General features: G+C 37.4%; 1 protein-coding gene across 1 annotated transcript; it reads left to right on the top strand.

The window, feature by feature from the left end:
• Nucleotides 1-1777: 1777 nt before the first annotated feature.
• Nucleotides 1778-17521, top strand: LOC121429854 (regulator of nonsense transcripts 3B-like). Its single transcript, XM_041627102.1, has 11 exons — nucleotides 1778-1992; nucleotides 4712-4818; nucleotides 6841-6947; nucleotides 9101-9199; nucleotides 10083-10187; nucleotides 10678-10733; nucleotides 12068-12280; nucleotides 12979-13259; nucleotides 14431-14646; nucleotides 15282-15705; nucleotides 16475-17521. The coding sequence occupies exons 1-11, from the start codon at nucleotides 1942-1944 to the stop codon at nucleotides 16994-16996; spliced, it is 2181 nt and encodes a 726-aa protein (XP_041483036.1). The 5' UTR covers nucleotides 1778-1941; the 3' UTR covers nucleotides 16997-17521.
• Nucleotides 17522-17872: the final 351 nt, after the last annotated feature.

A 17872-nucleotide genomic window follows, 5' to 3' on the forward strand; every position in this document is an offset into this window, starting at 1 on the left:
TGTTGTATTTTGCTGAGAAAATGTGTTAATTAGATAAGCCGATGACGCCCCCCCCCCTTTTTAATGTACGTACATTTTAATGTAAAATTATTAGCAAAATCGTTTCCTTTATTAAATATCTAACATATGTCTCTTTCAGTGGACGTCCCTGAATTCACATTAAAATATTAATGATTTTACCCGGAAATATTGCATAATTCATTCCAATAAAGAGGAATAAAACAAAAGTTTTGCATAATTTCTTGGAAGGATTAGAAAACCTAAAAAAGAAGCGAGTGTGTGATGTCTTTGGTTTCCCTTTATAACGATTGTGTAATTCATTCATGGTGCAATCTTTGATTTAAAGTTAGCACAATTTAAAATTGCAAAAGTTTCTAATTCATTTCCATCCGGATTTCGCAGATTTTTTTTCTATTTGTGCAAATAAACACTTTTTAAGATGTCGTATCCGATTTACCACACACTTTTTTTTCAATGTCTGCATGTTATGCTTGAGTACTAAAAGATGTTGCCTGTCGCAACATCAAAACTTGTAAGAGGGTTGCCATACACAATGGTTCCAGTTATTAGTGCACTTATAAAAAGGGTATCCTTTCTATTCTGGATTTAAAAAAAAACACAGATTTACTTTTTCAAATTATGTTTTTGTTTTCGAAACTGCTCTTTGCTACATGAAACTTTTGTCAGAAGATTTCCAGGCTATGTCACTTAGTTATTCTTCATTTAACATAGAATCAAATGAATTAATATCTTGCTGGACTAAATTTTCTGAGGGGGATGGGCCAAACACAGACAGACTTTTTACATTTTAGCTAGACTAATAAAACTTTGCGACAATGATCAAACAAGGATAAACTCTCAGGCAATTAACATTTTGAAAAGGGCATACTATCACGTATAATGCCCTACTTGGAGAGTGACATGTAGGTTTACTTTTGTTGGGACATTTTTTCGCTATCTGGGCTTGGCACATAATTGTATAGAAATTAGGTGGGCAAAAAAATAATCTGATATATTTTAAATTTCATTTCTACTTTTTAACAAGTATATACACACTCATTCCAAGAATATTAATAGCATTTCCAATATCTCATACAAATCATTTTTTAAAGAACACAGTTGATTAAATTCATTGCTCAAGGGCGTATATGAAAGTGATGTGGCCCTGGCAGATTGCATGAAAGGGTTGCCGTGTCGCCCATCTTTTATGATGCGCTGTATGCGGGATATTTCTAAAATATGTGATTAACAAATAAAATTCGTTAGCTAGCACTTAAATCAATTTGTATAAATTTTCATGATACATCACACCATTTTATAAACAAAGATTTTGTTTACTTTAACGCATGAATAAAATATGTTTGCAGGTAATTTATTTAAAATGCGTTTCACATGGCGCATCACCGTAAATGGGCGCACACGAAAGACGGTTCTTGCAAAGACCCTTTCGTGCAATAGGCCCCAGGGCTCGAACCAATGACTTTCATGACTAAGCCACTGCGTCAAATGTTTACATTCATAAACAAAATTAACACTAAAAAACCTAGACGGAAAATTACCAAAAATCAAACTTAAATTTAAGAAGATAGACATAAAGTTTACCTTCTTTTGCGATGATAAATTCTGCTTCTCTGTTACTCATGAATTAAGGTTTAAAGCCAGTTAAGTCAGTGATCTTATTTTGAAATTTGCAGAAATAAACAAAATATCTTCGTTGATGCGGATATGCAGAACCGACTTACAGTAAAAAGCAAAATATTTTCGTCCTTTTGAAGATACCATGCAACCTGTAGTTGAACGAAATACAGAAGAAGGTAACTCCAGCAAAACTGGAGTGAAGAGGAACAGTGTAAGTCATTTTTTCTGCTAGATCTGACGGTTAAAACCATATATAAAGTGTTGAAGCCCTTGATAAAGTGACATTGGACCTGGAGATACATTATGACAAAGCAAGAAAGGAGCAAGAAGTCGAAAGAAGCCCGGACAACCAAGGTATTTGAAACCGCACAGTTACATTTTCTTTAGGCGATAATCCAGATCCCCAGCCCGCCGGTGACCCGACCGTCCCTTCTGAGGCTCTGTAGTTTTCGGTGCTCCAGTGCCCATTTTTTGCGGCGGCCCGTAATCTCTCCTCGGGCTCATGCCTCGGCTCACTGACACACCCCAATCATTCCTCCTCCTGGCACAGGGCTCCAATAGCCCTCAAATTAAGCAGGATTTTTATTCAGGACTATGTGTGAGATTTTCTGTGAATCTGAGGGAGATCACAGACATTGTGTACAATGTATATGGATATTATGGGGATAGGCTGTGAAGTGTGATAGTTGCATGAGACAGAGATTTGAGGGGATGAACAAGAGCCCAAAATGCTTGAGTCTCACGTAGTCTTGAGGACGCAATGATGATGATTTTTTTAGATATGTCATCTATTTCTTCATCATTGACGTCTTGACACTCTCTCCATAGTGCCTTCAGCGAACGACCAAAACAAAGATGGATTCCCCCAAAAAATCCATCCTTTTAAACCGAAGTGAATAGCATTCATTTAATTTTATTAATTCTTACACCTTCCTACGCCTAATGCGTAGGAAGGTTTTAAATATTACTATTTAAAAATGTAAAAAAATGAAGATTTCTTACCTAACTGATGCCGCGTAGACCCCTCGTTCCACATGTAAACAACGGAAATACAATAGCGTCGACCCTTGAACCGCTTATGTATGACGTACTTCCGGAAAGCAATGCCGTCTCAACGAACAATTTAGAGATAAAAAATCTTATTTAACAAATATTAGAATTTATTTCGTGATCATAAATAATTAATATCAATATATATAAATTATTTATGATCACAAAATAAATTCTAATATTTGTTAAATAAGATTTTTTATCTCTAAATTGTTCGTTGAGACGGCATTGCTTTCCGGAAGTACGTCATACATAAGCGGTTCAAGGGTCGACGCTATTGTATTTCCGTTGTTTACATGTGGAACGAGGGGTCTACGCGGCATCAGTTAGGTAAGAAATCTTCATTTTTTTACATTTTTAAATAGTAATATTTAAAACCTTCCTACGCATTAGGCGTAGGAAGGTGTAAGAATTAATAAAATTAAATGAATGCTATTCACTTCGGTTTAAAAGGATGGATTTTTTGGGGGAATCCATCTTTGTTTTGGTCGTTCGCTGAAGGCACTATGGAGAGAGTGTCAAGACGTCAATGATGAAGAAATAGATGACATATCTAAAAAAATCATCATCATTGCGTCCTCACGCCTAAGTCTCACGCATAATGCGTGAGACTTGGCAGCTCTGTCTTAGACGTGCATGGGGATAAAACTTTTGTTAGGCCTGGCCCGGGGCTATCCTGCTAGACTCCAGTCATACATTTTTTTTTCTTTATTAGTACAATACCATAACTAGGTCGGAATTCGTCCGATGTGTGGGGGTTCTGGTTTTGTTTTTCTGTTCCGCTATTCCGATAAAACAATGTCATACATAAATTGTTGACATTTTCTTCTTCTGAATATCTTAACATAATTATCGAGTAGATCTATGTTTTATTCAGTCTTACCAATCATAACCCAGGTTTCTTTGTTACATTCAGGTGTCCACCAACAATATGATAAGAAGACGGGGGAAAACTTGCCGATAATAATGTGGCCATCTCTTTGTTATTAGCTAAGCTACAAGATGCATATAGAGGGCGGCAGACTATATATGCATCTCGTAGCTTAACTACTACAAAGAGAACAAGATGGCCATGTAAACATCGACAAGTCTTTCCCCTGTCCTCTCAATATTTTTCTTGTTTTTTTTAATGAATCTTTGTTTAAAAATGAAATCAATGTTGTATAATCTGTAACTTCCTTGTACTTCCCCATTTATGAATTCAATTATCGGGATAACGGATTCCGATCGGCGCAACACCGGCGGATTCTGGAACAAAAAAATTCTGACATGACTCAGGCCTAATAATAATAATATTCTAGTAACCATGGCAACTTTATTTTGATTTTTTTTCAAGCCAGCAATGATATTTAGGTCAATCTGTAAGAGCCGTGGTGTAGTGGTTCTGACTCTCGCCTTGTAAACAGAGGGTCGTGTGTTCGAATCCCACCACGTTCTAGCGTCCTTTGGCAAGGCGTGAATCCACACTTTGCCACTCTCGACCCAGGTGCTAAATGGGTACCCGGTAGGATGCGAAAGATATTGTATGTTTGATTTTGCCAGCGCCATAATGTGGCTGCGATGAATGCAAGGAATGCTCCCCAGGGAGTGGAAATTGTGCACGTTTCGTGCTTGATTGAAATGAATCCAATGACCGGGGTAATATGCTGTAACGCGCTTTGGGCCACTCTGGGGAAAGCGCTTTATAAAAATTGGCTATTATTATTATTATTAATCTCACATTCTCACTCCTGATTTCCACTCATCATTGATGACTGTTTTAAAAAATATTCTTCCATTCTACTATCCTTGAACATACCAAAAAAAAATTTCACTACTGAAACTTGAGACATTGGATAAGTGACAACGTTGCCGTTTTATATGCTCACTTGTGTATGGCCCAGAAAATTAATCCTATTTTGACAAAGAAATGTAACATATATTTGTTAAAGTGTACAGCCCTGTTGATGTAACAGTCAGGGAAATGATTTCCTTTCTTTACAGATTTTTTTGACAATAGATCTATTTTTTTTTGTTCTGTCAGGTTGTTATTCGTTGTCTACCACCTGCCCTAACAGAAGAAGAGTTTCGAGATATTATCAATCCCTTTCCTGACAATGAATATTTCTACTATGTCAAAGCTGATAGAAGGTAAGATGCAACATTTAATTTTGGAAATAAAGTGGACTCCCAGTTTCATATAACATTTATATAAAAACAAATACTTCTATGTATATCCCTTCGTCTCCGTCAAATGACGGTAATATTGTTGGCCAAGATCTTGCAATGTCACTGGTAATTGATGTTGTAAGAACATAGAACTGTCAATTTTGCAGTCAAAGTCCTGGTCCTGGGTTATTCTAACAAGCCCTGTCAGTAACTCAACGCACAGAAGTACATATGCATGCCCCAAAATTGGCATCTTTTATTTTATTTCTTCCTCGCTTAGTTTGACAATGAAATATATTGACATAGTATGAGTTGAAGAAAAAAATCCTGGAATAATGATGAGTGTAAACTTTTAAATTGTCAAATTGCTCATTTGCAATTTGGCAAAGATTAGCCAATTTTATGCATGAACAGCATAGCTTGCTGCACTGGAAGTTTTTCGATTATAATAATGATAATAATATGATTTATGTAGCCTCTTTTCCATTATGATTAAATGCTCAAGGCACATAGAAGAGAGCAAAACATGAAAGTACATGTAATTGTAAAGATAACTAAAGAGAGAAGTACAAGAAAGGGTAATTTACAAATGAGGAAAAATGTCTGTCCTAGTACCTGCTGGTGAACAAATGCAATTTTAGGTCATTGCAGAGTTTGAGTTCTTCAGCTCCTGTGGAAGTGAATTCTACAGGGCTGGTCCGGCATGAGCAAAGGCTCGATTGCCCCAGGATTTTCTTAGATAGTGGAATACGTAAAAGACTAAATTGGGATGATCGCAGTGTTCTTAATGTACAGGTTGATAGTGGTGTATAAGAGATTTGTTGTAATCGTAGAAGTAGAATTTTGAAAACTAGGCGATCCTTTATTGGAAACCAATAAACATCTTCAAGAACAGGAGTGGTTTGATCATATTTATTTGACAAAGAAACAAGTCTTTGTAATTTTTGTCTCACCTGCGATGGAAAGTGAGACTATAGGCGCCGCTTTTCCGACGGCGACGGCGGCGTCAACATCAAATCTTAACCTGAGGTTAAGTTTTTGAAATGACATCATAACTTAGAAAGTATATGGACCTAGTTCATGAAACTTGGACATAAGGTTAATCAAGTATCACTGAACATCCTGCAAGAGTTTCACGTCACATGACCAAGGTCAAAGGTCATTTAGGGTCAATGAACTTTGGCCGAATTGGGGATATCTGTTGAATTCCCATCATAACTTTGAAAGTTTATGGATCTGATTCAAGAAACTTGGACATAATAGTAATCAAGCATCACTGAATATTTTGTGCAAGTTTCAGGTCTCATGATTAAGGTCAAAGGTCATTTAGGGTCAATGAACTTTGGCCGAATCGGGGTATCTGTTGAATTACCATCATAACTTTGAAAGTTTATTGATCTAGCACATTACACTTGGACATTAGAGTAATCAAGTATCTCTGAACATCCTGTGCGCGTTTCAGGTCACATGACCAAGGTCAAAGGTCAATGAACTTTGGCCGAATTGGGTGTATCTGTTGAATTACCATCATAACTTTGAAAGTTTATGGATCTGATTCATGAAACTTGTACATAAGAGTAATCAAGTATCACTGAACACCCTGTGCGAGTTTCAGGTCACATGATCAAGGTCAAAGGTCATGTAAGGTCAATGAACTTTGGCCATGTTGGGGTTTTTTGTTGAATAACAATCATATATATATCTCTGTAAGTTTATTGGTCTCGTTCATAAAAAGTGGATATAAGAGTAACCATGTATCACTGAACATCTTGTGCGAGTTAGAGTAGTATTCAAAGTCAGCACTGCTGCTATATTGAACCGCGTGATGCAGGTAAGACGGCCAGAGGCATTCCACTTGTGTATCTTTGTTATTGTATTTGGTCATTCCATACTTGAATTCTAGCATTCGGCTTTATGATATAAGGAATGCAATAGTATCTCCTAGAGACTCTTTACCTTGGTTCCAAGTTTTAAATGATTGCTGTTGATTTTGTTGTGTTTCAGTCTTGGTGAGCATGCATACTCCCGGGCATACATCAACTTCAAGAAGGAAGAGGATATAATCCCATTCAGAGATTCATGGGATGGACATGAGTTTGTCAATGGACAAGGTTAGTTCATGGTGGTGTGACTTAACCCTATCTATCAACGAATCGCGCAATATTTTCGCCGCGCGAAATTTTTTGACCGCGTCGCTTGCTGACTTTTTACTTTCAGGTCTTGCGCAACTTTTGAGACCAACTTTGCGTCACCCGGGTTTTATTTGAATCAATTGTTTATTGGGGTGGACTTGTCCTTTAATATGAATTGGTTCAAAGTATCCCAAGGTATGGTAAAAATTCAAACCTAATGAGCACCATTGAAATTATTTTAAATTGGTCTGATTCCAAGCCATTTAACCAACAAACTCCATGCAGTTATGTACTGGTCAGGCTAGTTTACACTGATTTCAATTGGGCTAAGTATGTATGTGGTCCAATGGTCATATCTTTAATGGACCGATTCCCACCTAATTTTGGTTGTGGATATTTTTCATCATGCTCAGTCAAGATATGGTATAAAAAATGTTGAAATGCATTTGTGATGCTATTGCTTTGGTACTATATTAAAGGACAAGTCCACCCCAACAAAAACTTGATTTGAATAAAAAGAGAAAAATTCAACAAGCATAATGCTGAAACTTTCATCAAAATCGGATGTAAAATAAGAAAGTTATAGCATTTTAAAGTTTTGCTTCATTTCACAAAACAGATATATGCACATCTCGGTCAGTATGCAAATGAGGAATTGATGATATCACTCATTCACTATTTCTTTTGTATTTTATTATATGAAATATGAAATATTTTTATTTTCTCATCATTGTCATGTGAAATGAAGTTTCATTCCTCCCTGAACACGTGGAATTCCATTATTTTAACATTTTGTGCTTCCGGCAAGGAGGTCCCAATCGTCAAATTTGTAAAAATTGAAATATTGTGTACTGGTAATTCAAACAATAAAAAAACAAACGAAATAGTGAGTGAGTGACATCATCAACTCTCTCATTTGGATGTAACTGGCTCGTTCATATAACTATTTTGTTAAAAATAAGCGAAACTTTGAAATGTCATAACTTTCTTATTTTACATCCGATTTTGATGAAATCTTCAGCATTGTACTTGTCTGATTTTTCTCTATTGATTCAAATCAACATTTTTCTGAGGTGAACTTGACCTTTAAGGAAGGTGTTCACTGCTGATGTTTGAAATTGGAATTATTCTTTTTAACAAGTGGCAACACCAACTTGAAGCAGGCAAGTGTGTTGGGATTGAAATAAATTGGTGTTCATATTTTATGAACTTAAAGTTTGCATTCTTATCTCTAGTTGAACTAAAGCTGTGGTCTAAATCTGTGCTGAAATTATGGGAAACTAACCATGTCCAATTTTTTTGACAGTATAATATTTTATATTTTAACTGAATAACTGCATCTCTCTTTGTTCCTCAGTTGCCAAACAATTGAAGCTGATAAAGTGTATATTAATTTTATTTTATTACTTTTACTGGAAATTTTGTATTTTCGAGAAATTGGAAAGACTTGTTCCCATCTTTTCCCTCAATGTTTTAAATTGATTGCTTTCATATCTTTATAGTTTATCTTTTTCCTGCAATCAATTTATGTGACCAAGACTGCTAATCTCACTTCGGAGTAGAGCATTGAAATTGTGTACAATAATCATTGAAGCACTAAATGATGATTACAGTGGAGCGTCGTGGCCCAGTGGATTAGTCTCCGGACTTTGAAACAGAGGGTCGTGGGTTTAAATCCCAGCCATTGGGTAGTTTCCTTCAACAAGGAATTCAGCCACAGTGTGCTGCACTCGACCCAGTTGAGTTAAATGGGTAGGAAGTAATTGCTCAAAAAAAGCTGCGTGCACCTGAATAGGTAGCCTAGCTTAGCTCGGGGTAATAATAACAGCAGGACCCGCTGGGAGAACAGTTTTCAGAACTGAAGTGGCTACCCTGGGTGAATATACCATTTTTTTATTATTATATTAAATTGAAAGTGAACCGGGAAAAAAAAATACACGGGGGCTCGGGGCGATTTTGCCCCCGGAATGCCCTATAGAGCCCTGGAAAACTAAAATGGAGCCCCTGAAATTCATATAGGGTCCAATGTAAACTTTAACACAAATTAGGATACTTGGGCTAGTGAGCTCAAAAATAGCCCCGGAAAATAAATCATTAATTTTTCCCCTGAAGTGAACTCTGTTTATCTTTAGGTTTGGTGTACCCAGCAGTGGTTGAGTTTGCTCCATACCAGAAGATTCCTAAAGTGATCGGAAAGAAAGTGGATGCAAGAACCGGGACAATTGAAGAAGGTGAGAGAAGAGTGAGAAAGGGATAGAAAAGATGATGAGAGGTGATATACATGTTTACATTTGAATAAGCATAACCTCATATAATAAAATACAAAAGATTAACCTTTTTTTTTAACCCTGAATTATTAGGGGCGGCAGTGACCTATACCCTGAATTATCTGCACATATCAACCACATTCACAAACTCCCATGATTCGAGACCCAACAGCATCTTCCCCCACTAGTACCCGGACCGAGCCAGCTGAAGTTGTTAAGCTTGTCGTAGACCTAGTCTATAAACAGAAATATCAACTTTAGTGTCTGTTTTGGGCTCAAAATCACTGTTTTCACCAAAGTCAGATTTACCAATTGCCTCCCCATAGTAAGCATGTGACTCGTCGCGTATTACATCGTGTGTTAACACACATACAATGAGAGCAACCACAAAAAAGTGGCATATTTTGGCCATTTTTTATGCTAAATCCTTCAGACATTGTTGCCAACCTTGACTGAAATTATCGACTAAATATTTTGTACACATACTAGAGAGATGACGTCATTTTTAAAAGATCACCTGACATTTAGAATCCATGTTTCTGAAGTCACATGGCTGTTGGCCGGTATTCCGGCCTATCAGGTTCAAAGGGTTAAGTGGGGATATGACATCATCAGCTCTTTCATTTCATATTCATGAAGACATGCATTGAACTGTAATACATATTGAAAAAAATATAACTATGCTGTTCCTAGTCCAATTTTACTGAAATTTTCATTCTCCTAATTTTCAGCCTGGAGTGCCCTTTTATGTTATTTTCAAAAGCATGCCATTGTTCAGTTTGGAGTTGATTTAGTTTGTGTGTCTGTAGCATTGGCATTATCTTATATTGTTTTTTCTTCTGTGTAGACGCAGACTACAAGAAGTTCTTGGAGACACTGAATGCAGAGATTGAGCATCTTCCTAGCGCAGAAACCATGTTGGAGGAAATTGAGACAAAATCCAAAGAAACTGGTAATTTCAAGTTATTCGTTTTTATCTGGGAGTATTCTATGAAAGTTGTCAGCACTTAGTTAATTTTCAGTGAAATATGGTTTTCGATTGGTTTATAATATATGTGAATATTCATTAGGTAGTAGTACCTTGTAATAGTTAAAAAAGTATCATGATTATTAGAAATCTTTATGAGTTAAGACTAAAGCGCAGAAAAGATCAGAGTTGCTGCTACCCTGTTTGGCGTTCAACGATGAAAGGGATAGAGCCTCATCGATCTGGTGTTGCACAGCGGCTGCCAGGCACACAATCAATCAAGCAAAGCAAATTTTCAGAGTATTTCATTTCATGTCTACATATTTCGAACAATAAAATATGGATTTTTGTCTTTTTTTTTTGGGGGGGGGGGGAGTTTAATGCTATTCATTTGAATGTGTACATACAAAACTGCAGGCTTATATCTCATTCTTGTGTTTTTGTTTCCTCCCCTCTTCCCGTCTCTACTTTGCAGGGAAAGTAATGACACCGCTGATTGAATTTCTGAAGGTGAAGAGGTTGGAAAGAATTGTAAGTGCATTGCCCCTAAGCAAATAGTTTAAAATGGTACATTTGAATATAATTTCACTCTTACCTCTATCCACTTTTTTTAGTGCTTTTCCAGGACCTAACATAATTCACAAAGGTGGTTTTGAAAACCCACGGTTGAATCCATGGTTTATGCAGATTTCCTGTATAAACTTAATTTTTTGCGTATCAGGTGCGTGTATTCAAAATGTCCAATGCTGATGCACGCTTTTGTTACAGTGCGCCAAATTGATGCCTGTTACCATGGTTAGTTATGCTATTTTAATCATGAGTCCACTGTTTGAAGAGCGGACTCATTAAATCAAAACAGTGGACCCATGACTAGAATAGCGTACTTAACCATGGCAACAGGCATCAATTTGGTGCACTACGTCAATAGTGCGCATCAGCATGGGACATTATTTGATATACGTGGTAAAATAAGCATAAATTTATACAGGAAATCTGCATAAACCATGGACTCAACCGTGGGATTTCAAAACCACCTTTGTGAATTCGGGCCTTAGTGTACCATAAACCCCTTCTGCAATTATTCATACCGCCATGCAAACATTCAAACATCATCACATTTAAGTGTGTTGTGATAGAAGAGGATGATTAATGTCCATACCAAAGTTCCAATGATCATTCAAGCGTCTGTTAAGCCCTATACACTTTCCTGCAATACAACCTATTTCAAGCTCTATTGTAGGGAGTATGTAAAGACATAATCTTAATATAATCTTGTCAAAGAACAGAGTCTGGAATTCCACTACAGGCTGGTAGCTTTTCATTACCAACCCTCTCCTTACATCATATACAAATATGAAAAGATGGATAGGCCCATATTCTGAAGTCAGGTTTAACTTAGACCATGGTCTAACACTGTGCTAAAATTATGGGGGGCCAAAAATTAAAAAATTCTCTTTTTATTTATATTTCTTATGTTAACTATTTTGTTTCCTTTTGCATTCATAATGAATAAAAATACTCCAAAATACTCTAATAATCATTCCCGGATATTTATGAATAATTTGAGTATCAAATGAGTTAATAAATTGGATTGAACTGTTAAGGATTTGTGCCCCAATTGGCTGTCCATACTTAAACCATAACTTTAAACCAGGGTTTGATTTAAACCTGAGTTCGGAATATGGGGCATAGAGTCCTGCTAAAAGACACAGCATAGACTTTGAAAAGTTACCTTTAGATGTAAAACAGTAACTGAATGAGCAGTATTTTAGGCTCAATATGTTTTTAGGTTAACCTTTTAGTTTAATTACTTCACATCAATGGGTCATAAGTTTTTCTATTATGCTTTTCTTTATTGTCAACAGAAAGCCAGAGAAGAAGCGAGAGAGGAAAGACGTCGCAAAGAGAAGGAGAGACGTCTCAAGCTCGAGGAGGAGAAAAGACGAAAGAAAGAGGAGGAACGACGCAAGAAGGAAAGGGAGAAGGAAAGAGAAAAAAGGGATAAAGATAAAGAAAAAAGTGGAAAGGAGAAGGAAGAGAAAGACAAAGGAAAAGGGAAACCAGAAGCAAAGATTACAGTAAGTGTAGAAAGGATCATTATTCCCAATATATTTTCAGTCTGGTCACTTTTAAATATCATATTTTACAGCATTGCAGTCATATACACACTTTCAAAAACTGTACAACTACTGCAATGCAATGGCAAAAGACAAGTGGCAAATATGACATTAGATTTTCTGTCACAACGTTCCGTTACAGCCTTGCATGTGACTAATTTTGCTACCCGCAGGTCACCCACATTGACAGTGTCATGTACGCAAATCTGATTTGCCCGCAAAATAGTTTTTATCTTGCTCAAAACCTTGTTGTGGTTGGTTGCATGCAACTCAGCCGCAAGGTTTGCATGAAATGATACAACAGGACCTTAAGCATTACTGACTGAGGGATCCAAATGTTGTCTGTCGACCGTCACAAACCTTGACACATAACTCCACAACCGTAAATCCCTTTTCAACCAAACTTGGATGGTAGATGTACTTAGGGGACCTGCATGCTATTGCATTGGGAGGTCACATGGTTATGGTCAAAGTTCATTTTGAGGTCAGCATTGAAGTTTACGTACAAGACTATTATGACAAGTGTTATTCCATCCCAGTCATTTCACAATGAAGTTTTGATACAATTCTGTTGCGTGCCCTCGAAAATCACGATATTTCTGGTTATTTTCATTAGTGGGCAAGACACAAAATCGCTTTTGCCTTGTTTTTACTTGCAGCTGTTGAAGAAGCCACCTACTGAAAGCAAAGATGAACCCACCAACAAGGACTCACAGTCTGAGAAAGAGAGAGATAAGAAGAGAGATGCAGAGAAAGGAAGAGACAGAGATAGAGACAGGGAAAGAGAGAAGGAAAGAGAAAGAAACAAGGAGAGAGAGAAGAACAGAGAGAGGGAACGAGAGAAGGAAAGGACCAGGGAAAGGGAGAAGAATCGCGATGCTGGGAAGGACAAGAGAAGAGATACGCCGTCAGGTAGAAATCAAGATGGCCGTAGCTCAAGGTAAGTTCTTACTTTTGATATGTGGCCTTTGTTTCTTAATGTCTCTAGAGATGATAGTAGGAAAATCATGAAAAGTCATTGGCCCGTATTCTGAAGTCGGGTCTAACTTAAACTCAGGTTTAAAGTTGTAGTTTAAGTATGGATAGCCAATTGTTATATTAATCACTAACAATAGAAATATCATACTTCAGCTCATCTGGCTTTCAAATCATTCTTAATTGTCATAATTAATTGCCATAATTAAACCACAACTTTAAACCTGAGTTTAAGTTAAACCTGATTTCAGAAGTTCGGAATACGGGCCTTGGAGGTATTCTGGGATGTCACCATTTCAATCAACATACAGAAATGCATTGAGAGATAAAGAAAAAATTAAACAAACCGGGTAGGTGTTTCATAAAGCTGTTCGTAAGATATGAATGACTTTACGCATGACTGGTGATCCCTTCTGCTAAATGATATTCCTGTATAATTGATTTATGAACTCAGAACATGTTCCAGTCGTGCGTAAAGTTGTGCGTAACTTTACGAAAAGCTTTACGAAACGCCCACCTGGTAGGTGTTCCATAAAGCTGTTCGTAAGTTAAGAGCAACTTAAAGAACAATTTATGATCCTTCCTTGTGTTAAATGATACATTTATTGGTGATGGTTATGTGTGTAACAAAGGTTCACCAGTCATTCTTAAAGTCACTCTTAACTTACAAACGGCTTTATGAAACGGCCCCCAGGGCCCAATTCATGTGTCTAAGGGTTTTGTGAATGAAAATGAATCACTGAAATGACTGTAAGAGGCTGAGCCAGCTTAAACATATATGAGGGTTTAGATCAATCGTAGATGAATGTTCAAACGTAATTAGACATTCTGCAATCAGTGAAAATAGCGGTTTATAAAGACATGCTCTATCAATCTCGTTATGGTATAAATGGTAAAAAGGAAAAATGAAGCAATGAAATAGAAATTTTGATCTTGCCAATTTGAGGAACAACGGCTGCTCAAATATGCTGTTATACTTCAGTAAGTATAGTATGTCTTCACCTTCACATATATCTGGCTGATGATGTAGCTTTTTGGGTGCAACATATTCAAGAATAAAAACTACAGTAGTTCCACCTAATATAAGACTTTATTCATATAACAGCTTTGGACCTTTTTGTTTTTGCAATCTCCAGGTCAAATGACTCTTACAATGACCGAGTTAGGGATCAAGATGTCAAAGGAGGAAGAGACAGTGGACGGAGAGATGAACGTAGAGATGGTGGACGGAGGGATGAGCCAAGAGACGGAGGACGGAGAGATGATCCAAGGGATGGAGGACGGAGGGATAGAAACAGAGGTTCGCAAAGAGATGATTTGAAATCTCAAGATAGGACGAGAAGAGATGATGGGTGAGCTAAAGGACTAGATTTTATTATATTTGATAAATCATGAAAAGTGCAATGTAAATTATGGTTCTTAAATTTCAATATTTTAAGGGCAAGGCAACTTGTCTTTTGGGCACAATCTTGTATTAAATTAAACAGGGCACAAGAAATCTAATAATAGTGAAAAGGGTATTCATGCCAATCAATATGTCATCCTACATCCAATACAATGGATCAGACGACCATGGAGAGAACTATTATCAGTAAAGTTTCAATAATAAAGCTGAGTTTGAACCACTGCATTTTTCATCATCAGTTTAACTTGTGAAGGATATTGTTAATTTCACACGCTTTACTTTAAAAAGAAAATTTAAGTGTCTTTGTAGACTGACATCTTAACCATTGATTTTTCAGGAATCATACTGAACTCTAATTCTTAGCTCTTTTAAAATAATCTTCTAATATGTGATAATTGTACTACACAATATTATGGGAAAAGTTCATCCTCTCCATTTTGTAGCAAAGTTCATTCTATCACCATTTTGTAAAAAACAGATGATGGATATTTGATGTCAATCACACCACTTTACCTTACCGGTAATGAATTTTCATAGCAATATCATCCTTCGTCATCTTCTGATTTATCATTCATCATGCAGGTACAGGGATGATAAGAAGGGAGACGGTGGGAGACTACGACGAGACTCCGATCAGGGGAGAGACAGAACGCAAGACGGATGGAAAGGGAAGGACAGAACGGATGACAGGAGAAGAGAAGAGAGGGGAGGAGAGAGGAGGGATAGCGGTAGACCAGGGAGCAAGGAGCAGGAAAGAAGGACGGAGAGACATGATGATAGGGGCGGCGGAAAGAGGGATGGAAGGGGTGGGGTTGCTGGCGGCAGCGGTGGTAGGAAAGAACGGGGTCCAGCATTGGATTCAAAGAAGGAGGAGTCGACATCATCATCGGCATCAAGCCCCTCGTCATCGTTGGCGCATGACAAGGATGGAAAGAAAGAGGAGAAAGGAAAGAATGAAACGGGGGAGAAGAAGGAGGAAAGGAAACCACAGCGGATCAGAAATAAGGTACTTTGATTTTATCCTTAAGATTTTTTAATCTCTGCGCTATTTTTCATAGATTTTTTGTAGCAGGGATCTCAAATCAAGAGAATGTTGGCAATTTCACCTATGCTGAATAATTTGTGCTTGCATTTGCAATACAGAAAAAAGTGTACTCCATGGTGAAAACAGATGAATCCAAGCATTGTTTAATATTTACACAGCACTGAAAATTGCTTACAACTATGTTTGTTTCTTCCACCATTACCCTTCGAAGGGATGTGCAAATTAAATGTATTTTGTTTTCTTCAACTGTGGATTAGTTAGAAAATTTGAGCATTAACTGTTGCATTACCATCCTCAACTTGACATAAAGCCAATCTTGGTCTTTTTAGATACACCCTTAGATTAGGAAGCAGATGTCAGAAGCAGGTATTTGTGAAACTCTTTGGTAAGAACTGCTGCAAGAGTTCTGTACTTCAGATGTCAAGATTAGACAGCAGCAGCAATGACAATGTTGATGCTAGAACAATGAAATGGTTATACTTTTAAAGTTAATTGCTATGAAAATTCTTATTTTGTTTAAACTTCATCTTCTCAGAAGTACTTTCTTTTATTTGAAGTATGGTAAATGACCGTTTGGCAGAATTAGTTTCTTCCCAGCTATGCTAAAACCATGCTTATGATGTCCAACACCACTTATCGATTATTATCACCATACAAAACAGGTCTTTGTAATTATGAATGTTTTATGATGACTTTATACTGTATGTTCTGCTGTTTTATCTTGAAACAGGATCGACCTGCGATCGCACTCTACCAGCCAGGTCAAAGGTCACTGGTCCGAAAGAAGAGCGAGGATGACATGAGGGATTCCGACTCCTCAAGGGCCAGCGATACCAAGGAGAAATCCGAGGTCCCCCGGAGTGGGAGCAGCTCGTCTCTGAAGAGCGACAAGTCTGATGGTGGAAAGGACATTGGAGGAACAAAGGATGGAGCCATGGGGAGCAGAGGAGGAGGAGGAGGGGCTAGGGATAGGGATAGAGATAAAGATAGGGATCGAGATAGGGGTGGGGGAAGGCGGGACCAGGGCAAGGAGAGTAGCAGGGGTGCAGATAGAGACCGGTATGGTGGTAGGGATAGGGGTAAAGATGGAAGCTGGAAAGGGGCTGGAGGAGAAGGGAGGGGTGGTAGCAGTGGTAGTGGTGGAGGAAGAAAAGATGGTTCATCATCAGGAAAGAGTTATAGGGATGATAGACCCAGAGATAGAGGGAAATCAGATCCTCCAGCGAGTAAAAACCAAGATAAAAAGGAATAAGGAAACTGCCATGTAAAAAAAAATTGAATATAGAATGTTTAATTGTTCAGTGTGTATATTGTTGAGTTTTCTAAACTCGGAACTCTTCAAATCTTTTCTTTGACACTCCTTCCTGATACATGAATTGATCCACACAAAGAGAGGGAATAAAAACAAAAATGAAGAAGAAAAGGAGATCATGGTTTGTCATGCAGCTTTGTAAAACCACTCTTTGGTAATATTGCCCCCCCCCACCCCCCCAAAAAAAAAATCCTGTCATCCCCTGAACTTTAACCCATTTCTTTATCTTCTCCTTGCACTTTTTCAAAATAGGTTTTTCACCAATATATCTTTACCAATCAGTTATCTTCATGTCTCATTATGACACAAAAAAAATGTTTCAGTTCTCTCTTTTTTTATTTTCAACTGAAATCTCCCCCAATGTGGTGATATATTGGCAGGTACGGAGATACATTTACCTTGGAACATGAATGTTGGTAATGTGCAACTCAATGGATTCATACATTATATTTGTAATTATACTGTTATATCAACCTTGGAAACTTGTTCTTATTTTGTGTTGTTGTGTACGCATTAGAAGCTTAATGTATGCAAAGCCTCATTCAGACATGGCCCCATAAGCTCGGCAACTATACAAAGCCAGTGTTTGGTTGCTTAGGAGGTGATAGTGATATCGTTTTGAAATCTCGATATCATGAGTTTTTCCCCAATTGAGAACATTTTTTTTAGATTTGAAGCAGTAAATGTTTATGAGCACAAACGGTGTGATTTGTTTTACCACATCTGTGCACAATGAAAAATGTTGCTGAACTTTGATACATCATGTCTGAGTGAGGCTTATTCACATAATGAGGCCTTTTGCAGAAAGAGTTGCAA

This window comes from Lytechinus variegatus, chromosome 16 (genome assembly GCF_018143015.1).
Source record: "Lytechinus variegatus isolate NC3 chromosome 16, Lvar_3.0, whole genome shotgun sequence".
NCBI classification, from domain to species: domain Eukaryota; kingdom Metazoa; phylum Echinodermata; class Echinoidea; order Temnopleuroida; family Toxopneustidae; genus Lytechinus; species Lytechinus variegatus.

Coding starts and splice junctions, on each gene's coding strand:
- LOC121429854 (XM_041627102.1), top strand. CDS start 1,942: ATGACAAAGCAAGAAAGGAGCAAGAAGTCGAAAGAAGCCCGGACAACC. Junction 9,200..10,082: donor AACCGGGACAATTGAAGAAG/GTGAGAGAAGAG, acceptor TCTTCTGTGTAG/ACGCAGACTACAAGAAGTTC. Junction 14,647..15,281: donor AGGACGAGAAGAGATGATGG/GTGAGCTAAAGG, acceptor TTCATCATGCAG/GTACAGGGATGATAAGAAGG.